This window comes from Ylistrum balloti, unplaced genomic scaffold (assembly GCF_031769215.1).
Source record: "Ylistrum balloti isolate Yb309-2 unplaced genomic scaffold, AGI_CSIRO_Ybal_v1 Utg369764, whole genome shotgun sequence".
In the NCBI taxonomy this organism is placed as follows: Eukaryota; Metazoa; Mollusca; class Bivalvia; order Pectinida; family Pectinidae; genus Ylistrum; species Ylistrum balloti.
This window is the reverse complement of record NW_026781961.1, coordinates 1,790,486-1,815,846: the sequence shown is the minus strand read 5'-3', so window position 1 is coordinate 1,815,846 and position 25,361 is coordinate 1,790,486. Positions and strand designations below refer to the sequence as shown.

The window sequence follows — 25,361 nt, the reverse complement described above, 5'->3', positions numbered from 1 at the left end:
CCGCCTAATTAAGCGACAGAGTCATCCCCGGAATCAACAGATAGGAAGGCTGATGGATACTGATGTCTGGGATTTTACTTAATCTGGGGTAGCTGTGTTAATTTGCTACGGACACAATAATCATCTGTTTTTACCAAGGTATTACGTTCACAGATGATCTACAACACAATGGCGTATGATTGCTCAGTTTGAATCCAATTTCTAAACTGTCCTGAATTTTGACTTAGTGAGGAAGAATAACAGGTATTATTCACTGACAAACAGAGCCTGACCAGGATATTGGTTTATAAATGGGTTTCTGTATCAACACTATCTATTTGTGACAATTTTTATTTTTGGCAACATTTTAATGGTCTGGGTTGTACAGTGATATGTGGGATATGTCTTAATCAGTGCATGTGGTACACATAGATTTCTGATATCTCAAAGTTTGTATTAATCCACCAGCAATATCTGTGTAAAACCGTCTGTGGATGGACACAACACTCAGCACTGTAGCTAGGTGAGATTATGATGTTTTGTTTCTTTAAATTTTTGAAAATTTGAATTTGAGTTCAGAATAATATGGATATTTTCTAGTGAGTTATTGGTGATCCTTGGACTTGAATATAAGCTGTTGTTTGACTGCTGTGAATGTGGTGACCATGGGAGGTTGTCTTGGTAAGCAAAGTTACCATCCCTCAGATGAGCGAGGGATTGAGGCTCAACATGAGTCCCCTATGGTAAAAACAATGGTCCCAAAAGTAAGGAAGCAACAGTTTAAAAAACGAGTATCCACAAGAGGTGTAAATTTTCCTGAATTGAACGTCAGTATCTCGAAAGAGATGAACATTGACAAGCAATATCGCTGTAACCTGCATAAGACAACTGGAGATCATATTAAGGAGGGCTTCACATTTGGGCGCTTTCCAAAGTGGAGAGGATATAAGATGTGTGGTTTGTGTGAAAGTGAGGTCAACAGGACAACAGTCTATGCTCAGAAAAATCACCAGCATATTGTGGAACACAAGCCCTTATGTAAAAAATGCAATGCGGCAGCGGTTGCATATGGTATGAACAATAAACATTCAACATCTGAAGGGCAGAATCTCACCTACACCGCCCTAACACACCTTCTAGCATTGGTAAGTTCTGGAACATTTCCTTCATTTTGTTAATGTAAATAGAATAGAAGTTCTTGTAACACAACCAGTAGAAGATTAGAGTGTGACGTTTCGGTGACTACACAGTCACCTTCATCAGGCAATGACAAATGCAGAGCTTACTAGCACTTACGTACGTTATTTACAAGGTGGTAAGGCATTAACCAACTTTTTTAGCTGTAACATAATCCTTTGTATTCTAAGGTCCAAAATAGTGTGATGAGATGGTAAACAGATTACAGACTACAACATACACAGATGGTAACAATGTGTTGTGGTACGCTCAACACTGGTCATTTGTCTGATAAACGTGACCGTGTTGCCTTCAGAATGTCACAATAAAATTTTCTTCTGGTTATGTTATAAAGAACTTCTATTCCAATGGAAAGTTACGTTTAAAAACCACAATTTTTTTGTTAATAGTGTATTTTGTTCTGTCCAAAATTTCAACTTTTAATTGACTGCATACAAGGTATAGCAAAAGTTGTATAGTGTAAACATGCCATTTTCTTTTGCAAATTTGCAAAAAGTAGCTGTTGTGAGGATGATGAACAAAGTTTATATAGTATAATATATAGAGGCGACGATGATGGTTTACAACGTTTATATAGTATAATATATAGAGGTGATGATGATGGTTAACAAAGTTTATATAGTATAATATATAGAGGTGATGATGATGGTCAACAAAGTTTATATAGTATAATATATAAAGGTGATGATGATGGTCAACAAAGTTTATATAGTATAATATATAAAGGTGATGATGATGGTTAACAAAGTTTATATAGTATAATATATAGAGGTGATGATGGTAAACAAAGTTTATATAGTACAATATATAGAGGCGATGATGATGGTTAACAAAGTTTATATAGTATAATATATACAGGTGATGATGATGGTTAACAAAGTTTATATAGTATAAGATATGATATAGTATAATAGATTTAGGTTGCACAGCAGATGGCTGCTGTTTAAAATATTTCTTTATTTAATTTTTCCAAATTTACTAAAAGACTCGCTTAACTACTGCCATCCATTCATTCAAAGTTCACTCATATATAGACGTTTTCATTGTTTGTCAGCGTTGTTGATATTTGTGTTAAATGTGTCACCACATATCAGACCTACAAACAGAATTGTATATAAATAGTAACAGTGTTCATTGTCTGTTCATAAGCATTGTCCTTGATGATGTATGAATAATCTACATATGACTTTGGACTGCGTTATTTAAAACAGCTAGTCCTCGGGTCAAAGCTTGGTGTGTTAGCCAATCAAAACATGTTTATATTTTAATCCAAACATTGTTTAAATGTTTTGTCTAAGCAACAGTTGTAATAATGAATTAGATTCTTCCTGTTGTGGTAGAAAATGTGTTTATGATCACAAACTTGTTGTGATTTGAAAGTTACCCAAGAAAGAAAATGTTATAAGAAATTTTGTTTACTTTAAGATAGTCCAAGTATAATTATCTCTATTACTGAAATATCACTGATGTTGATAACATGAATACCATGCACTAAGACCTCAGCTGGTACTTTTTAGCTCACCATCATCAGTCTGTTTGGCCATCCTTAAACAATTTTTGATATTGCTATTTCGTGAGAAATAGTGGATGGATCTCACTCAGATTTCATATGCATGTTCCTCTTGGTCCCTAGTTGTGAAGGTTTGATTTTGGGACTGATCAGAGAAAAAAATTATTGAAAGGTGACCATCTTTAATTTGGCAGTTAAATATTATCATTGCTATTTCTGCAAAGGAGTGTTCAAATTTTGTATTACTAAGAGCGAAAATAGAGAAAAGAAGTAAAAAGAAGGGAAAAGATACATTTTTTAAAGAACAAATAAAGATCAAACATTAGGTGCCAAGATCCCAGGTCTGGGTTTTAGAAGACAACCATAATCACCTCCGTATCTAGACAAACTCGAAAACCTGTGACAACACTTCAGTATACTATATTGACTCTTTCTTTAAAAATTCTTTTGCCATTCTGTGTACATTAGAAAGAACATATGACATGAGCTTTTATCATATATTTTTTTCCACTAATATGATGCTACAGTTGCTGTGATTTGTATGCATATTTTGTGGCAATAATGAGGCTGATGGAATTGCATGTAATATCACTACACATGGTACACTGATTCTTGAAAGTCAGCCATTAATACATATGTAGTCATGGAACAGTCAAAACACCTGTTTAATTCCATTTTTTAAAAACCTTTAACGGATTTTCTTTTGATAATTTAAACTGTTTAGATCAATTTTTGTGATATGTGTAAATACAGAGGTGAAAAGCTGAAAGAATGGAGTTGTGAAAAGTAAATTTTTTTAAGAAATCACTAACAGTAACTATGATGATGTTGATAGACAAATACAGTTTTGCATATCATGTTATGCAGAGGATAAAGCAACCAACAGAATAGTAAATAGTTTTGCTGTCTTGTTGATGGTGCAGCGTGTAGTGATCGGTTGCCGCGCTTTACTTGGCAGGTGTAATGTAACGCATGAGTGGAAAGATATCAGCATGCGCACATGTTGATTGGTACAGATGCGATCAAAGTGACAAAAGCATTTCTCGTAAAAAAATTTGCAAGTGTAAGTGTTGAAATTTGTCATTTGGATAAACAAACTCAATTGAATTTAGTATGAACTGCTGGTCTGATACTAAAGTACAAAATGTGACGATGGTTGTTTCACAAATACCAAAATTTATGCATATGTTTCACATATTCTACATCTTTTACTTTAACAGTTTAAAATTTTACAAATAGCTTATAAGTTATGTTGATACATCTGTATAAAGCAAACCATTATGGAATGAATGTACTTTTCTTCCAAATTTACACAGGATATGGAATATAATGAAATATGCTGTTATAACTCTCTTGGAAAAATATGACATTGTGCTGATAAAATTTCTTTATAGATAGAAATGGTTTTACATGTTTACTTTCTAGAAAACAATTTTATTACATTCTTGTTTGGGAAGTATAGAGAAATATCTCATTTATAAAAGTGTTATTTTTCACTATTGAAAAATAACTTGTTATTTTTCTCTAGCACTTTCATAGACTTACACCAATGAAAAGAGAGAACACAAATCAATTTAGAAAATTGACGAATCATAAAGCCCGGTACAAGAAACACAAAACCAGAAACCTTAAGAGATTGTTTACTAGTAACATAATCTTTAATTCCATGGTAAACTTTCATTTTCATGGAAGACAGCAAACATGGCAACACATACCTGGTATTACCTTATTAGAAATTAAACCGAAACCCCAACCGAACGTCTTAAAAGCAGTGCTAGCCTTTCAAGAGTATTCATTATCATCAACAGCGACAGCTTAAGGTTGCCGCCATATTTTCAGCTGTGTAGTAACTTGTCACAGGTTAAACTCTCTCAGCAGATTTTGTCTGTTAGTGACATTATTAACAGTGAATATGAAAAAATTACATTGACATGTACTGTGAAGTTATGATGAACGAGTAGTGTCCAGGAAAAGCTTAATCAGCTTCGACCTTTTATCTCTGCCCTAAATATGCCAGTAATTTGGCTATTTTTGCTAATGAAAATGTAATAAATAGAATATTTATTAGTGTCATCAGTAATAACAAAAATATTTCATTTGTGTGTTTAATATTTTTTGTATCTTTCACTGGTGCTGTGCTCTCGGGAAAGACACACTTGTGAAATATGTTTGTTATCACTGAAGACACTATCATTCATTCTCTACTTACTGTTAGGGTCTGCTAGAAAATGCCAACATAACAGACAAGAATACGGTTTTGATATTAGAAGTACATATTGGTATGCATTGGTTGATAAGCTGTTTAGAAACTATCGGTCATATTATTGAAATTTGTAAAGAGACAGATGTGTTTACGAAGTCACAAAATGAAGAGTGATTATAAAGATCAATCCCAGGTAACTGAAGTCCCAATAGTTCTGAGATACAGATAATATTCACTTCAGAATCAGGTAGATTCTATATTTCTGGTACCTGTCAAAGGTATGTTGATTCTATCAGTACACAATGATCATTTTACTTGCTTTATAAAATTATAAAAAAAAGTGTAAACAATTTTAAGCATTCAAATGAAATTATAATCATTTACAGACACAATATGTAAAACTTTCACAGAAATATATAAAATTTGTCCAAACAAGTGTTTATGACATCTCCTAGGTCGGTGGTACTCATGTTTGCTAATTGTGCAAATAAATACTAGAAAAGTGACATATGATAGCCTTGTTTGTCACCATCCTTTTGCTGTGGTCAGCGACCCCAGGAATAACAGTTAATCTGTTAATGTAACAGTACAGGTAAATCACAGAGATGGACATTGGAAAATTGTTCAGTACATATGCTGCATAATTGTTAAATGTATGTTCTTGACCAGGAGTTATCTGTAGTTTAAGTGCCTCAGCTCTATGCAAAGTGGTGAAGTTATGCCTTACTGCACGAAGTGTCCATCCTCCGTACGAACCTTTTCTCCTAAAACTTCCTTCTACATGTATTTATAGAAGACTTTGAGGATTTTGACCAGATTTAGTCAGAAGTATCCTTGGAGAAAGAGGGAACAAATTTCTTACAAATGATTTGTCTCAATCTCCAAACGGCTGAGGAATAGGTGCCTGAAACAGGAAATTTTAAAATCCTACTTCTCCTCTAGGAATCATTGGATTTTGATCTAATTTGGTCGGAAGCATTGCTAGATTTAGGAGAATCAATTTTGTATAAACAGAAGGTCTTGGCCCCCTGGGATGGGAGGGGCAGGGACCAATGGGGAAACAGAGCAAATTCTTTAAAATCCTACTCCTACTATGCAAGCTACCCTTGCCTGGTCCTATGTGCTGCGCCGTTTTGTACTTCCCAAATATCATTCCCTTTAATATACAACACATATGTTCTTTGATGTGACCCATAATTTGCCCTGAAGCAGAATTACAGCTTGTTTTGAAACCATGATGATGTTGTATAATGTATAGAAAATAAATATTACGAAATGAAAAAATCTCAGCCATCAAAATCAGTGTCTTTTGCCTGTCTCACCTGTAACCTGATCATCTGTTTGGAACATGTTCCTTATGTAATTAACCATACATTACCTGCCAAATTTAACATATGAGAGTTTTTGTGGATGTTGGTGTAGAGTTGCAGTAACAATAGTAATGTGCTGTACTAGCTTTGTCCATGTATAGACATGTTAATGTAACCTTTTACAATATTCAGAACGTTCTGAAATTGGATCATACGATCGTCATCATAAGGAGTTATGGGCCTTTAATTATGTAATAGTTTGTTTTTTTATGTGAGTTTTGGCATTGGGACCAGTAGTATTAATGTTTATGTTCACATTATGTAAAGATGTATACCCCCTTTGTCCTTTGTTATATATTCCAGTCAGATGGTAAATTTTCACTTTTTGTTATTGTGTACCAAAAATAGAACCTGTATTTACATTTCATTTAAATTCTTGGTTTGAGGTTACAGATAAATGTCTTTTTTTCATGTCTTAGATACACACATATACATGAAACACAACATGCTGCTTGATGTTAATTTCTTGATAGTGGACTGTGTTAACATAAAAGCTTTTGTCTCACTATTAAGATAAAAGCCTGATTGTTGATTAGAAGACATTATTTTCTATGATTGATATCCCTGTGAACGACGTTAGTATCACGGCTGGGTAGTGTATCTACTCTCTCCTTAGGCTATTCTTTCATGGCTGACGTGATATGGTGACGGTGACATCATTATATGATGCATTGTTGTTTTGAATCAATCAGAACTCTTCTTTTCTTGTTTATATCTATAAATAGGATGACCGATATATCACTTTTGTGATCATAACTGGAGCTGCCTGGAGATATTTCTGTTAGGAATATTAATACACAAGATGTTTTTATCTAAATTGTCTTTCCTGTTGTTTATTTTAAATTTAATTGTTGTGCTCATGATGAACTCAGAAGAAATATTGAGTACTTCAGCTTAATTTTATAACAAAGATTCTTTCATAAAGTCACAATCTGCTTGATGCAAGACAATGAAATACTATATATTTGTTTTTTTGTAACATGGGTCTCCATTACTTTGATTGCTTCTGCTGGGATTCGAACCAAGGACCTCACTACTTAATAGATGGGCTATTTACCTGCCAGGCTGTTTATTATTTGATTGGATGATGTACAGTGAAACTGTCAGTAAACAGAATTATTCAACTGCCCAAGTTGAAAAAATGTTTTTTTTCTAATCCTTGGAGAAATTAAATCTGGTGACTTCTGAAGATAAAGCTCAATGGGAATTTTATATTCCTGAAATTTGTGTGTTACCCTAACCCTAAGTAAAACAATATTTCATTTTTTTTTTTCTTTTTAATTATTTTTTATGAGGATTAAATCCTTTCAAGAACTTCTGCTTCCTATCTGCTTCTGCTTAAGAGAAACAGAAAGGTTTATGGTGACAAGGCTGTAAAAATGGATCACAGTCTTATATAAAATTCATTAAATTTGAGAAAAATTTCTGATGCTTCTTTCAAGATGGCTGTTGTTATGAAAATAAACTTGTTGTTTCTTCTCTTGAACTAGATATGTATCAAAACAGGACTTAAATGTTGTTAAACTTGAATTTATGTCTCATGCAATCAGATAGAACAAGATTTGTATTAATCAAAACATTTAAAGAAAATTTTACACCAGTAGAGCATCATTAGTTCTGTCAGAACAAAACCAATATTGCACATGTTCTGTGTATGACAGCCGTAGAAATAAGAAATCAGGGTGGTCGGGTGGCGCAGTGGTAATACACTCGCCTTTCACCTAGCCGACCGGGGTTTGATTCCCGGAACGGATGTGAAAAGGTAAGGGGTCACCTGTCCGACCACGTAGGTTTTCCCTGTTTTGCAATTGTTGTAAGATAAATAAAGTTTATATTTATATTAAATCAGAATATTTCTTAATAATTGATCTCCTTTATTGTAATATCAAATGCATTTGTACCATTGTGTAGTTGCTGTCTTAACTGAACTAATTATTTAGGTCAGTTGCACTCCTGAATACAGCTGATAATTGTTTAATGATATTGATCTCTGAATCAAGGTTAGCTCAGGAGATCTTGACAAATTTATACAGTTGTAGTATCCGTATTGTAAAGACTTAATTACAACGATGTAATGTTATCAATCTAGATAAATCCATTAATTTGGACCCAGTTGACATGACACATCCTAGTAATGTGATAAAAAACCTGTTCATTTTGAAGGGAACTAGAAATCAGTTTTTGGCATAATTGAAAGTGTTGTTTTATCATTTACCAAGCAGCATTATATATGTTTGTGTTATTTATATGGTCATATTTTGTTTGTACTGCTCAGTAAATATAAACAGTCATACCTCTGTCATTCAGAAAATATGAATGTCAAGGCTTTTTTTTACAGTCAAGGGGAGATAATTCATATCCAAGAAACAGTTCCAGAAGTATAACTTGTTAAAGGATTGCTTAAATTGATGGTATTTTATCAGTATAATCATGCCCATTATAATGGTTTAGCAGACTGTACAAATTCATCATTCAGGTTATTGGCAGGGTATGCAGTCACATATTCTTTGTCACCTGTAGAAAATGATGTTATTGCATACTGTAAATGACATGCTGAATTTGGCTTAATATAATTTCAATGCATTATCATTTTTTGGTGAATTAGCACATTTTTAAAATTTGGACACATATCTACCATTATTGTTGTAATATATCTTTAACTACATAAAGGAGAGCTTTTGCTGAGGGCTCAAGGACCATTGAGACAGATGAGGCTGTTACTAGTGGTAGGACCAAATATGGGCCTCACTCCCACAGGCACTCGAGGCCAGGATATTATTTTTTAAACGTTGATTTTTGTTTTAGCACTCATGACTGACGTTATTTAAACGAAATATCAGCAGAATTCAAGTTTATGTGCCGGTTGACAAATCCGAGGTCCACGGTGTATTTTTAATGACCGTGGACCTCGGATTTGTCAACCGGCACATAAACTTGAATTCTGCTGATATTTCGTTTAAATAACGTCAGTCATGAGTGCTAAAACAAAAATCAACGTTTAAAAAATAATATCCTGGCCTCGAGTGCCTGTGCTCACTCCCAATAGGATTTATTTCATAATATGGTTTAATTCCCAAGATTGTTCCGGCCTTAAAATTTCCTTTCCAAATGATCAGTTTTTCCCTAAATGAGATAAAAATACCCTTTCCCAAATTTGTTGAAAAGGGTGTTTTAAAGAAACTGTTGTATGATTATGCTGTGCTTAATGTACAGGTTCTTTACCAGACCATTTTGTCCTGCTCAAAAAAAAGCAAAAAAAAAAGCTGAAATAAGATTACTACTAATAAATGTAGGTTAACAGTATATTGCATAATTTTGTTGGGCTCTCTTTTTATTTATTTATTTTTTTTTTTAAATATCTATTTCGTGGATACTTGTTATCTTCGTTATATTTAGCTCTATAAATCTACTTTATCAATACCCAGATTGACAGTCTGTGGACATATCATTATTCCTGGATCAGGAATTACGCATGAAATCATTGAAAATAAATCTCCCCGGGAAATTAATAGTTTTATATTCGCCCATGATAACAAAAAATGAATTGTTTAAAAATAAAACAAGAGTCCGTTAAGTACTTGTGAGGTAAATGTGAAGTTAGCTCTTCATCATTAGATGTTTCCTTTCCTGTCAGACTGTACTTTAATTAAACGTAAACCCCATCACTTATAAAGTCTTAATATAATTGTGGAACATGATCCCAACAGAACTCAGTCTTTACAATTAAACCTTGTAGCTATTTGCATGATCATTAGAAGACAAACATAATGGTTTGATAATGTAATAGGTACCATTGTTATCCTGTAGAACATTAAGTCCAGAAGGTTCAGGGAATCCAGGGCACAAATTCTAACCCTGCAGAGTGAAGGGATTGGCTTATTACAGGACAGTTAGTGAATTAGCGATTCTGAAAACTACTTTTGATAGCAATATGAATGGACTTATCACAAGGTATAAGCTTATTTCCAGATATTTACAGTACCACTGTTTGTGGAATGGAAATTTCATGTTCTTAAACCGGACTAAAATGTAGTTTTATTAGTTTATGAATTTAAATGATAAAATGTAAACTTATGAAGTTAAAAAGAACATGGAATTTTTGGGTGGGAGTAAATAGGCATAAACAAATATTGTTTTGATTGTGATTGTGAAATTGATATGTCTATGATTAACAGTAATAACAGTTCTGTAGGTGTGTTCAATAGTCACCTTTCTCGGGTACAAACACGTTCACGTCATTTAAAAATATCACATACACGATCATCATCATATGCATGTTTCTCACGAAAAAAATCATCAACTAAAATTTTGTTATTATCGTGACATGCAGATTGTGTTAATCTTCAAATTAGACAGAATCTATGAGTACAAAAAGTAATGTTTTGCCTTGTTTATTTAATATGTTGATGGGTGTGTTTACTTCACTGGTATGGGTATGACATAGCCACAGGTGTTGTATATCATTAATGTCTGCCAATGATATAAAATAGATATGGTGTACCTGATCGACAAGGTAACTTTACTTCTGGTGCAGTCACCTCAGATTTAAAAATACCCTTAAGGTTCACCTGTAAAATACACACACACCCGTGATATAATCGCCAATCCTAGTTGTAACTTATTTACCTGTAAATAAGTAAAAAAATTACAAACGTCAACAGTGAAAGGAGAAACTTTTCACAAAGGATATCCGAATAGTGAATGACGGATGAGACTTAACCCCACGATTGTCCGGTGATTCAGACGACTGAGACAGAGTATATATGGGATTGGGGGGCCTCTATGTTGACATGCCTGAGTGTCACGTAAGGATGTATAGGACACAGAACGGCAATTATACACATCATATATTATAGTCATTAACACACTCTAGGACGTGTGTGTGTGTGTGTGTTATACAGTAAGTCAGTTGTACTGATAATATGTACAAAGAACGTTTGTGATTTTGACGAAGGAGAAAATTTACTCTTAAAACGTACAATGAGATTCAGTGTTTAGGTCTAACACTACAGGAGCAAGGACATTTAAAACAAAATACAGAAACATCTCTGTTATAACACAGGGTATCAACATTGTGTTCTAAAAACACAGAGAGACCTGGATTTTACAGCTGTCAGGAAGAGACCATAGTGTTTAAGGATTAGATTTCTGTTGTACAATTATTTGTGTTTAAATGTGACAGAAACTAGCTACAACCAGTATCTACCTATTACTGCTGTGGATAAAGAAGTCTGTACGTGTTCGGATACATTTAATACAACCGTGAACACAGCGACAGAGGGATTTTATGTTTATCTAGGATGCAGAATTTTCTTACAAAAATATTACACATGCATATGGAAAGCTGCTTGTCACTACTGTTAAAGGTAATTAAATTAAATTTCTGCTCTTTATTATTGTAATACTGAAGTCACTCCACAATCTTTTCCAGTGTATGATATTACCGCACTTCCTTTTTTGTCCCTTCTCTAGTTCATTCTGTCTTCCGACTAAATTCTTTATCTATTACTTGTTTACTTTTGGAATATACATTTTGAATTTTCAACTTTCCTTTTTAATTAAGCCTTTTATGCATATCTTTAGTTAGAAATCAGTGATCTGTTATATCAAAATGTACAATTCATGTTATTGACTAAATATAAGATAAAAAATGTTCGGAAGAAAAGTGACACTTAATTTATAAACTAATTAGGAATTAATAGGAATGATTTATTTATTCCACTATGTACAGTGTTATTATTCCACCATGTACGGTGTTATTATTCCACCATGTACGGTGTTATTATTCCACCATGTACGGTGTTATGTAAATATTCCACCATGTACAGTGTTATTATTCCACCATGTACGGTGTTATTATTCCACCACCATGTACAGAGTTATTATTCCACCATGTACATTGTTATTATTCCACCATGTACGGTGTTATTATTCCACCATGTACAATGTTATAATTCCATGTACAGTGTTATTATTCCATCATGTACGGTGTTATTATTTTCCCATGTGCAGTGATACAACACCTGTACTCCTGTTGTAAAACATGTACACCTGTTATAACACTGATCACTTGTTATAAGACTAGTAGACTTGTTATAACACCTGTTAAAAATCTGTACACCTGTTGTAACACCTGTTAAAACACAAGTTCACCTGTTGTAACACCTTTAAACATGTTAAAATACCTAGAAGAATTTAGGCATTTGAGCCAACACTGTTCATATTGGTAAGTTAGCTGGATACTCTGGGGTATGCAGGGTGATTGAGCAGTTGGAAAAATCGTGGCAGAAATATTTATTTAGTACCGCCTACTGGTATCACCTTCTCTGGGTCTCATCAAGACCAAATCAGCTAAATAGATTAAAGTACCTACTCTGATGTTGTTGTGATTGATATTAAAATACCTATAATTATACCTGTTATACCTGTTATATTACCTGGTACACCTGTTATACTACCTGTTACACCTGTTATAATACCTGTTACATCTGTTATAATACCTGTTATACTACCTGTTACACCTGTTATATTACCTGTTACATCTGTTATATTACCTGTTACACCTGTTATACTACCTGTTATATTACCTGTTACACCTGTTATACTACCTGTTACACCTGTTATATTACCTGTTACACCTGTTATACTACCTGTTACACGTGTTATATTACCTGTTACACCTGTTATAATACCTGTTACACCTGTTATAATACCTGTTACACCTGTTATAATACCTGTTACACCTGTTATAATACCTGTTACACCTGTTATATTACCTGTTACACCTGTTATACTACCTGTTACACCTGTTATATTACCTGTTACACCTGTTATACTACCTGTTACACCTGTTATACTACCTGTTACACCTGTTATATTACCTGTTACACCTGTTATATTACCTGTTATACTACCTGTTACACCTGTTATATTACCTGCTACACCTGTTACATACCTGGTACATCTGATTACAATACCTGGTACACCACCTGTTACTAACAGACCAGTGTAGATAAAGATGTAATATTCTGGCTGATAATATTCACATTCATCAGTGCCCCCTCAGCTTACACGGACGTCATCTACGTATTAAACATGTTTTGAGGATTATCTATAATAATTTGCATCACACTTGCAATACTACACATAAATTGTTCACATTAAGTAAAAGAAACGGAATGGAATCAACTCTGTTTGGGAAATCAAGGACTTGGGTAAGTTAGGATTCAGAAATCTAAAATTTGGGTAAATTAGGATGTAGAAATCTGATGTCATTTACATCTACAGGTTTCACTGTTATAGTTTAAATTTTGTGTATGGAAAGTCAGTGAGTTTACGTCAAGTTTTTATGCTTCACAATATCAGATCTTTTTCCACTTCTGTCTGTCAATTACAACCATAGTTTGAAATGTAATGCACTAATTGTGGTGAATATTTTCAACATGACAACAAAAATGGCTCACATAAAGTGTTAAAGTATTAACATGTAACGTAACCATCTATTTTCATGAATGACATAATTATTATCTTTTTGCCATTGTAATCCTATAAATTTACATATAATTTGTATCATACAATTCGAATCAAAGGTTGTAAGGACTGAAATAGTATTGTTACTGAACAGTCATAGACGTGGGTGGGCTTATTAGCAGACATGGTCTTGTAGCTTAGTAGATATATAGAAATTTTCCTTATAAGCTTTCATCAGCTACAACTACATGAATCATGGGATATGAATGTGGTCCTATGACACACTTGACTTAAAATATAATTTAGTTTATAACTGTTTCCAGCAGTTATATGTGTGGAGAATTAAGTGTCAATATCTGTATATTATTATAAATAAGGATATATTTAGATCTAGGAGTGTAATGGTGAAAGGGTCAATCATAGTTTAATATTCTAAACAGTTAAGTGATCAGTCGAACTGCATTTCTATATCTACATCTAGTGTTTTTTTTCTGTCACCTTTTGACAGTAATACGATGCTAATTCATTGAGTTTATGAGATGAAAGTTGTTTACCATACAAAACAATAAGATTTACCTGTACAGAGCTATAATTTTCACATGTGTATCTGATATGTAATGTAGTAAAATATCAAATGAAAAGTTCCTGATATATTTATAGAAAGTAGATAAGATTTCAGATGAAGTCACGCAGTGCACTGTCATAATCAGCATTATGTACATGCAGGTTGGATTCAATTATTTCCTTGTGTGTGTATTAAGTCATTATAAATAAATATATATAATATCTTAGCCCTGTGGGCTTATAATTACAGCTAGGATATATATGGTAATTATTACAGACAATCCCTTAAAAATACATTTTGAGTTTGGATAATAGATCTAAATTTTCTAATAGATCCTGCTTGTTTTCATATTGTGATGCAAATTCAATGTTAAAATTGTTAGTGATAGTGACCGACGGAAATCTGATACAGACATCATTTAAATTTCATGTAGATAAGGATTTGACAATATGGACTGTCGTAAATAGATAAAGTTCTCAATGTTTACCTTAAATTTTGAATTAAATGTTTCTTATACTTGAATATTTGCAAATGGCATTTTTTTATTATCAAAATCATAAGATAAAATACCTGACATTGGTTTGATGACTTGCCCAAGATGGTTCAGTTTCACTTTATATAATAAGATGGTAACACTTGCAGTGTTAAATCATAAGAAACATTTTTGAAGAAAAGTTCTTTTGGAAAAATGTCGGCCATTTTGTCAATGAAAGTGACAGCTGTAGTCATGGAAACATCACACATAAATGTTTAGTATGGTCATGATATTACTTGACAATGATTGGCATTGAATGTATTTCAGTCACAATTTACTAATACGAGTGAAAATCTAATTTTGATGTTCAGAATTTGTTCCTATTTTTGGATCATTAAAGTTCAAAGGTTAATGTACTTTTCTGAGACATGGTGATCTTATTTGCATATTGATGAGCCAATCAGACAACCTACGATGTATTCTTAACGAAAGTGTCAATGAGGGGCGAAAAAATGCTGTACACAATATATATAATTTTATATTAAAAGGTTATGGTAGAAAGAAGTTCTACAACTCATTTTTCAAATTTTCAAATTTAGAAAAGACATGAGGCGTTATGTCGGCCAAATGATTTTTCAATCAGGTGACAGATCATTAATGAACCACACAACATGCAGATTCATATTATTTTATTCCTTGTGTCACAAGAAATATCGGAAAGTAAACATTTCATATACAGCATACTCATGTGCAATAGTGCTGGACAATCAGTAAATCAATTACCATATACAATGCATTATCTTAGATGAATTGTAAATCTAAATTAAATCAAAATGATATTTAATAAAGATTGAAGTTCATATGCCAGCCATAAACTGAGATAAATCCATTCATCATATCATACATTTTCAATCCACACCTCTATAGTAATATTGACAATACACTATTTTCAAGATTCTGAAAATTACATTAGTAATACTTTGTGTGTACATTTCAATTAAACAATGTACAGAAATATTTTTAAAAAAATTGTGAATACAGGTACAATATTCTGTAGACACAATAAAACTTGGTTACTTCAAATATGTTATAAATACAATACTGCACAAATCCTAAGACAAGTACAGGAAAAATTGATGATTTGATGGGCAGGTTTGTATATAACACGTCTTCAGTCAAAATCAAAAAGGAATGCTGTGGTGTTTTAGACTTATTACCTGTACTGAATGTGTGTCACTGGGTTATGCAATTATAACCTTTCTCTGGCCTGAGTCTGTACATCAGGCAAACAATCCAGACATAATTTGTCTGGTTTAGAGTGAAGGAAGGGGAACTCAAGCCAAAAAGCTTTCACTTCCTTCTATTGAAACATGTAACAAATTTTAGTCGTTTATTTCTTTATTGATAGAGAGTTTGCTATTGATGACAAAAAGGGGCCAAAAGAAATCAGTGTAAAAAACGGTTTTCTAATAACTAACAAAGTCAAATTCGTGATTAAATAGTCACCAAGGACTGAAACGTGTTTACTGGGATCTCTGATGACTGTATAGTATAAGCTAGTGACTATTAAGTGCTGTGGAGTCAAGTTTCTATACCATAGATTTTGTTTATAGTCTCCAATATAACAAGGTCAAGGGTCAATTTCATTTATTTGATGATAACTGATAGGTATCATTTATCTGTTTTACCAGGAAGGAAATGTACTGGGTGTCTCATCTGTACTCACTCAGATGGACATTCAGGATTTTCTATGGTTCGGTTTTTTCATAGTTTTTCTGAAAAATGAAGCAAAAGTGATTTGTTTCACGAAACTTACAAAGAGGCCAATTACTTTCCGTTTTAATTTCATTTTCAAAATATCCATTTAGATTTTTTTTATTGTAGTTTCCTTTCAGAAATAACCATTACAATATTTCTTTGGACATTTAGATAAAGTCCCGTTCTTTACCGTTTCAACGAGTAAAATTGATTCACTTTGTGTGAAATTTGACTGCTTATATCAGTTATGTTACACAGCGCTCTATTGCATTGGAAGTGTCCTTCTAAAACCAAACATGTACTGGTAATTGTTCTTATTGTAAATTCATATTTACATAATTCATTCAGATTACGCTGCTTAACATTCATCTTCGTGTTATTTAAAATGAATGTGTCAACAAAGATTAAGATATTTTGATTTTAATTAAATCAGTTTAAGTTAAATTAAGGAAGTAATTTGATTTCAGACATGATTAACACATATGACACAGTAACCTTTCACACCTAACATAACTTAGCAATACTTTGTTATTGGTTCTTCATCAATGAATGAAACATTTTAAAATCTAGGTCACAGCCATGCATTGTTTTCATTTTTTTTTTTTTTTTGAGAATTCAAAATGCTAACTTAAAAATGAGTAAAAACTGGTTTATGTCAAGTGATGGAAGAATTCAAAATATAAGAAAACAGATAAAACTGTATGTTATGTTCATTGTGTCTAAAACAGCTGCTACCTTTGGATAAAAAGTAGCTATGATAATGAGAAAGGTATGTAGAGATCAATTCAGGACAATATACACATATATACAGTACATATATACGGGACAGAAAACATTTATCCAGCAATTAAGCCAGTTACATTACCTGGTAATTATTAAGGCTATCTGTATAATGTGTCCTGCCCCCCCTCCCCCCCCCCCCCCCCCCCCCCCAACCCCACCCCCAACGGAACACCTCAATTATATACTTATTCTAACGTTTTGTGGACATTTAAATTTGTGGTTTAAAATTACCCATGAAATCAATGAAAACTTTCAAATTCCCCACGAAAATCGAGAGTAATTCTCAGATTATGAATACAGTTTCAATTTAAGGAAATTCAAATTTATTTTACTCGAAATTCAGACAATTAATTTAAGAATTAAAGAAGAAATCATCATTTCACTCGGAAATGATGAAATGTAGATAGCGACATGATATGAATAAAAAGGTCTATCTTATCGAATAGAACAGATATTTATGGAATGAAAACAGTGATAAAATGTCATTCATAGATAACATTTGGCCATGAAGAGCTGTGTAAACTTTGTTAGGATATTGTGTCATCCAGGAAGTGCGTGGAGTGTTTTCACTCAGTCTTTGATGTAAGCACTCCTACAGTGTTGTTTATGATATATTAGTCATAAGGTTTCCGACTGGATAAATGTTACATAATCACAAAAGTATTTTCATTTACCCTGTATATTATATAAGATGAATCAGTTCTAGTAAGTAGATTATTAAATTGTTAAAGTTTTTAATGTATATTTCGCTTCTCATGAAATTCTTAATTCTAGATTTAGATGATCATATTGCCTGCTCATGAAGAGCAAATCTTTCAAGAAAAGAAAAAAGAACAGAAAAATAATGAAAATTTACATAAAATTATCACAAAATATAATATATAATTTGTCTATTTTGTTCAAGGGTGAATTAGTAAGAAGTTTAATGTATACTATAAAGAAAAATAACTGTCATGACTTTTGATTTGGTTCGTGAAAAAAAAATCTGAGATATTGGTTTTTTTTCATAAGGGTTATCAAATGTTTATGCAAAATTCTAAGACTCCGAAAAAAATAAAAAGCTAATTTCATAGATCCTCTTTTGACAACTTGAAATTTGTAAGCGTTCACACATTTTTAAAGTTTTGTCCTAAATTTTATACATGGGCATAACAAGTAATCATTGGAAAAATCAAGTTGGATGTAATAATGCTTCCTAAAGATATGTGTGATTTAAACCTCACCTTGAAGGGTTTGTTTTGTATGTGGCAGAATTGGACTTCAGCATGCAGACCATTGCTTATTGTGTTTAAGGCTATTAAAATTCATATTAGATTAGACTAGAGCTAATTAAAGCATTAATTGTCTCTAAGATTAATTATAAGACACTGACAGATAACAAAGATTTATTAAGATACATGTAAATATTTAAGTAATTTAGGCACATATCCTGTATGTGCTGTGGTGAAAGTTTAGATCAGTTTTAGCATATTTAGAGAGAACATTTTTTAGTTTTTTTTTAAGTCATTGTCTATTTAGGAAAATTCTGAACATTTTTAAACACTGAAATTCCAGATATGACTTGTGGAAGCCTGAATAGGCCACTCGAGGTCTGTATTACAACGATCAGACTGCATGTGGAATGTTTGTATTAAATGCAGGCTTTATTTCACCCTGGAACACATGTCAGTAGTCAATTCACTTTTTGGTCTGAATTGTAAATTGTGTTGATATTTGGAAGTAAAAAAATATAGTTTCAGAGTGTATATACAGAGAATCTGGTCATTCTGTGGAATCCAAAGTGGCAATCGGATGTATTGGGTTTGCGAAGATATCGTAATGTTTGATTGGATCTTAGTTATATAAGGGACCATTGAATATACTCGGTTTGTGAAGACAATGTAATGGTTGTTGTAGTACAGGTATTCAGATACAGTATTTATCCTTCCAAAGCCCAGTTGGGCTTATTACAGAACAATGAGTTGATATTTGTTTATAATCTTATTGAATTACGATTTTCATGGATGGGCTTATAAGGCGACTTGTGGGATTGAATGGCTGGATGGATATAGTAATTTTATTGATGCAGCAATTTGAGTGGACTACAAATGGACATGCAGTCAATATGATGAGATTTAACAAAGTCTTTATAGAAAAACCTAGGTCTGATGTAATAGTAAATCACTGTTACAATGTTTGTATTTTACAGACTGCCTTAGATCTGACAGCACCTGCCAGTGACGCGTTACTGAAGAACCGAAAAAATGCTTGGATACAGCTGGCTGGTCATCCAGGTATATATATATATCTTACATGACTTACCATCACATACATCACAGGTAAATCTAGGGCTTTGCTGTAAACTTACTTAATTTGGCGCCATCAAATTTTAGCTCATGACTACACTCTAATCCAATTATAATTTGTGCATCATTATTAAACTAATAATTACTACTTTTTGTATATAAACAATATGCAGAAACTGTAATTAGTACAACTAGATTCAAGCACAACACTTTTATTGCAAACAGCAACAAAATAAGATTTCTGTAAAATATAGGGTTATAGTCTATTCATAGGATAAAAATCACTGAAATCTCCCAGTCTGCCATGTGTGTTTATGATATATTGCTAAAGTAACAGGTGGAGAATTTTTGATTAACCTAAAAACTTGTCATTGGTAAAAGTGTTGTATGGTTGTGGTTACTTAGCTATAGGTTTATCGTCTCCTTCACTTGTCCTATTTCTGAGTGTTGTTTTGCCAATGAAGTCAGTGTTCTGGCAGTATTGTTGTGACTATGTGATAAATTGTGCGGAAAGTCTGGTGAATATGTTCCACAACAAACATATCCTAAATTTGTTAGTTTGATGACTGCTATTAAAAATAACAAACAGTTCATTCGTAATGTAAACAGTTAAAACAAACATCATTTTGGTGTCCTTACAGGCTCATTTGCCCCAGCTGGCCCAAATACCATCTGGAAACGTCGCATCACCAAAGACAACACTGAAACGAAGGCATATGAGGCCCTGATGGAGGACACGGCACACGATATTGTCCCGATCTATTACCGTGAAGTGGAATACAATTCTGAGTGTATCCTTGTTACTAATACCAAACATGGCATCTCCCTGGCAACCATAGTTACACCAACACAACATATAGATATATCTCCCTGGCAACCATAGTTACACCAACACAACATATAGATATATCTCCCTGGCAACCATAGTTACACCAACACAACATTCACATACATCTCCTTGGCAACCATATAGAGTTACACCAACAGTGTTCATACAACTTTTTTCATATAAACCATGTAACCATGGTGATCTTACACTCACCATAGAAACAAGGTGCTGGTAACTTTAGCATGGTTCTACAACTACTTATTTGAGTCAGGTAATTGTTATCAAAGAAATGTCTAGGAACCATGGAAATATTTCATATCTGGTTTTTGATCCTTAAGTATTATTCAGTCTTCATAGAGATGGAGGATCTGTTACAACACTTCACCAACCCAAACATCATGGACATCAAGATTGGGAAAAGGTGGGTAAAAGATTGAATTGTGGTCAATGGATGGTAAAGGTTTAATTGTGATTAGGGAAAGTTAAATGTTGAGTTCTTATTGGGGAAGGTAAAGGCTGAATTGTAATCAGGAAGGTTAAAGGTTGAATTGTGACAAGGTAAGGGCATAGGTTGACTTGCGATAAGAGAAGGAAAAAGGTTGAATTGTAATCAGGAAGGTTAAAGGTTGAATTGTGACAAGGTAAGGGCATAGGTTGACTTGTGATCAGGGAAGGTAAAAGGTTGACTTGTAATTTGAGATCAGGTGAAGGTTGAATTTTAATCATATAGATGATATCAAAAATTTCATATTGATGGCAAAATTTAGAATGATTTTGGTATGTTGTATAAAAAAAAATCTTCAACTAAAACTGGTTTCAAAAAAGCATTATTTGTGATTGGGAAATTGAAATAAAAACTGTTTAAATGGACTTATGTATATACATTAGAGGTATAAGCTTCTAGTTTGATTTCCTAAATATTCTGTATATGTACAATACTTGTAACATATGAATGTGAGAAATAGAATATTGTTTTAATATGATTCTTGAAAAGTTGAGAAAAATGTTGATTCTTTGAAAGTTTGGATTGATCTTGATTCATATGAAGTTGGGATAAACATTGGTTCTTGTGAAATTGGGATGAACATTTATTCCTGTCAGATTAGTACATATAAATATGTTAACCCTAGTAAGATTTATATGAGAGAAGTTTGATTTTGTATCAACAGAACATTCCTAGAGGCTGAGGTGAAGAACCCAGTACAGCGTCAAGACCTGTACGAAAAAATGATAGCGCTTGATCCAAATGCTCCCACAGAGAGTGAACAGAAAACTAAGTCCATTACCAAACTGCGATACATGCAGGTGAGGTTTAAAGTTAAAGCTACGCTGATTTAATTGTTCTTGTAAAAACTCCAAGTTTTCGAATATTCAGTAGATATACTTAAAATCAGAACCATTGTCCATCCTGGTTCATATTTATGGCAGTGTTGGTCCATAGTGTCTCTCATAAGTCCATGAAGGAGAAACAAAGTGATATTTCATCACTTTGCTTTACTGTATCTAATTCTAAATTTGAGTCATAGGGCAGAGAGGGTGATTTTTACTTGTGTGTCGTTTGCACAATTTTTCATTATTTTTTTCAGTTTCGTGAACAGGAGAGTTCTACAGCTGAATTTGGGTTTAGAATTGAAGCACTGCGGGTAAGTAAGATTGAGACATCGTAAATACATGATAAGTTTGTCCAGCAGTTACATTGCCACACTCTGAGTGGATGAAGAAATTCCATTCTGTATACGGATTCAAACCTTAAAATAAGACTTTCAGTTACTGTATTTAAGTAATGATAAGTTGGAATGTATTTGGAGATTTTAACTAAATTAGGAATGATCAGTTTGTTTATATGTAAAAGTACCGAATACATCTTGTATTTTCAGTTGTTTTTATGTTCATGGGTTCATAACAAATATCATTCATCTTTATTTTTCAGCTTGCGGGAGAAGCTCCAGAGACAAATTTAAAGAAGGTGAAGACAAAAGATCAGGTGGGTCAAACATCATAGACTTGTCAGATATGTTTTGATTCAGAAGATATACCTCATTTTGGCCATTTCTGCTTAAACTTTGAATAAATTCATGCTTTTATTTTGGAATAAGCTTTAAAAAAAAGGGAACTTGTTATAGTCAGATATTGTATTTGATTCTGTTCTGTCCTGTTAGATACAAGTATGATGTAACGGTACATCCAGAATAATTAGTGAATAAGATGATAGAAAATAGTTTTGTTTTTGTGTTGATCCAAATATAAGCCTACCAGTAGTAGTTTTATAAGCCCATGATCGGTATAAGTCCACCCATAAGGGTTAATGTTCAGCTGAATTACAAACAAATGCAATTTTATTGTTCATAAATGAGCCCAACATCAAACTCCATGACTGAATTTGTCTGCCAGCTCCAAGGCTTATTGCAGGATAAATATGGTCAAACTTGATCACACTTTTTTGAGTTTGATATCCATGATATTTTGTTGGTGAAGTGTTGTTCACTGGTCCAAGTTTCACAAATCTTCCTTAACTTGAAAAATATTCCTTAACTCAAAATTGTCTGTCAGAAAGCATTACATATAAAGTTAGGGAATTTCATTAAATTTAAGATTTTCCTTAACTTATGTTATGTATTTCTGTAGTAGGTAAGATTCCCTTAAGTTAAGGAAGACTCATGAAACATGGCCCTGGGCTTAATACAAAATAATTACAGTTTTACGAATAGAATTAAAAACCCTTACCAATGTAAATGAAATTGTAGAATTTAGCAGTAATTTTTGTTATAAGATTCTTCACCAAAACAGTAAAAAACATAGCTGATAACATATCATAATTTAAGTTTAAATACCACTAGTTGTGAAGACAATTTAAGGTTTTTTTCTACTTCTTTTAGAATTTGTGCTTGCTAAAAAAGTACTTGAGGAACAATGAAAAAGCCAGATGTGAGATTTGTGAGAAACTGCGCTGTGTAAGGAGGAAATTTGAGAAATCAGCATTCCTAATGTCACATGAGGTAAGGGGTTCACTTTTCTTTGTTAGATGATATGCAAGTTTTCATCATTTGTTTTTATAATGATGTATTGCACATTAAATCATATTGGCCATGTAAAATTTATCATAAAATATTGTATTCCTTATAAAGTAAAAGTTTTGGAATGGAGGACATTTTCCATCATTGAGAAAAATTCATTAAATAAGATAAATATCCATACTTTATAACAAATTTACAAATGAAAAAAATTAGCTGATAGGGAGAAGTTTCCTTTTGGTAAAAAGACCAGATATGACTTCTTTTGCAAGTATCTGGGTTTAAGTTTGACATATGTTTTGCAGATATAACAGAAATCAGTGTAGATTCATTTGTTGAAATGTTTTTCTTGGTGTTTTTTTTTAGCAGAAACTTGTTAATTACACATTACAGTATCATTAATTCTAATTCTCCCAAAAAATGATAACGAAGAATAGAGAAATTAATATGGAAATCTTGTAAAACCGAAATAAAATAAAATCACAATCACAACCATTAATTAGGAACTAAATTAAGATAAGAATTAGGATATCGACACTGAAACCTATAGCTTTTAACACATCAGTTTTTGATATGACTATTTACAGATACTTCCCCTATCAGCTCTCATGCTGATTTAGTGATCTAGACTTGACAGAGTGTAGGTTGATATAAAAATACTATGTTATGTTTCATTTCATTGGATGGCACGTTTGTTATCTTGCAGATGATTGGTAGTTCCTTGTTAGTAATGTATGACAATGAAGGTCACACAGGAGTGTGGATGATAGATTTCTCCAAAGCGATGGCAGTAGACGAAGGCAAATTACTAACGCATAGAAAACCATGGGTGCTAGGCAACCATGAAGATGGCTACCTATCAGGTTTAGACAATCTAATCAAGGTATTTAGAATTTCAGAATACTTATTTTGAATGTCAGTATTATAACTAGAGCTCTTTAAAATTTGAAAACACAAACCTCAATTCATTATTTAATTTTCAATTACAGACAAAAGTATTTTAAATCTAGATTGCAGTTATGATTTGTAAACTTGGTCTAAATAATTTCACTTTCAAACATCAATTTTTTGTGTGTGTGTTGAAAACAATTAATATGTAAATTCAAAGGTGAATTTTTGCAACAAATCCACAACAAACAGTGACATTTTCATTTTCTTTTTCATTTATTTTTTTCAGATATTTGAAGAATTAGAATTTCCAGAATCTAGTAAAAATTCTACATCACAGACTTTTCCTTCGCATTCCACAACAGAACGGTGAAGTTACTATGTTATGATGACCTTGGTCAAGGTCGGAGTGTTATGATATAGAGGTCACGTTCACATTGACCTCAGAAATACATGCTGTGATAACAATGTTTTTTCTGTGAAATTGATCATTAAGAGGAGTTGTCACAAGTTGCATAGAGACTAGCAAGTGTCAAAAAGTTTACACACCTTTACTATAAGTCTGGTCAGTGTTGGAGTTATCTCCCCTGGATGAAAAGCGGCATAGTATATACAACTATACACTCTAAAGCTTTCTAGTTGATGCTTTACATATGGTTGTCAGCCTTTTATCTTATTTCAGTTAAGGTAACCTGTCATAACTGGGATATGTATATTTGATTAATGGAATCACTTATTTAAGATGTTGATTTTTAGTTTGAACTTTTTTATAAGGCAAAAAAGATTTCAAATTCACACATATATGTTCTGAATTTCCATGCATGACAAGAATAGACAACTCTAAAGGGCAGATGTGTATAAGATCCCCCCTCCCATCCCAGAAGAAGGGGAGATAACCAAATCAGTAAATACTGTGTTACTGGTAATACCTGATTATCTGATGATAATGTATTCTTATTGCAATAATTCAATTAATTTTGTCTGAGTTTGAAAAAGTATGTTTACTTATCAAACACTAGGTTGGAAAACTCAATAGGA

General features: G+C 32.7%; 1 protein-coding gene across 1 annotated transcript; it reads left to right on the top strand.

The window, feature by feature from the left end:
- Positions 1–644: 644 nt before the first annotated feature.
- On the top strand, positions 645–25,361 carry LOC132543774 (inositol-trisphosphate 3-kinase homolog). The gene is made up of 10 exons (XM_060207298.1): positions 645–1,124; positions 19,499–19,583; positions 20,237–20,386; positions 20,773–20,845; positions 21,594–21,729; positions 22,011–22,067; positions 22,355–22,408; positions 23,301–23,420; positions 24,142–24,318; positions 24,613–25,361. The coding sequence occupies exons 1-10, from the start codon at positions 645–647 to the stop codon at positions 24,694–24,696; spliced, it is 1,416 nt and encodes a 471-aa protein (XP_060063281.1). The 3' UTR covers positions 24,697–25,361.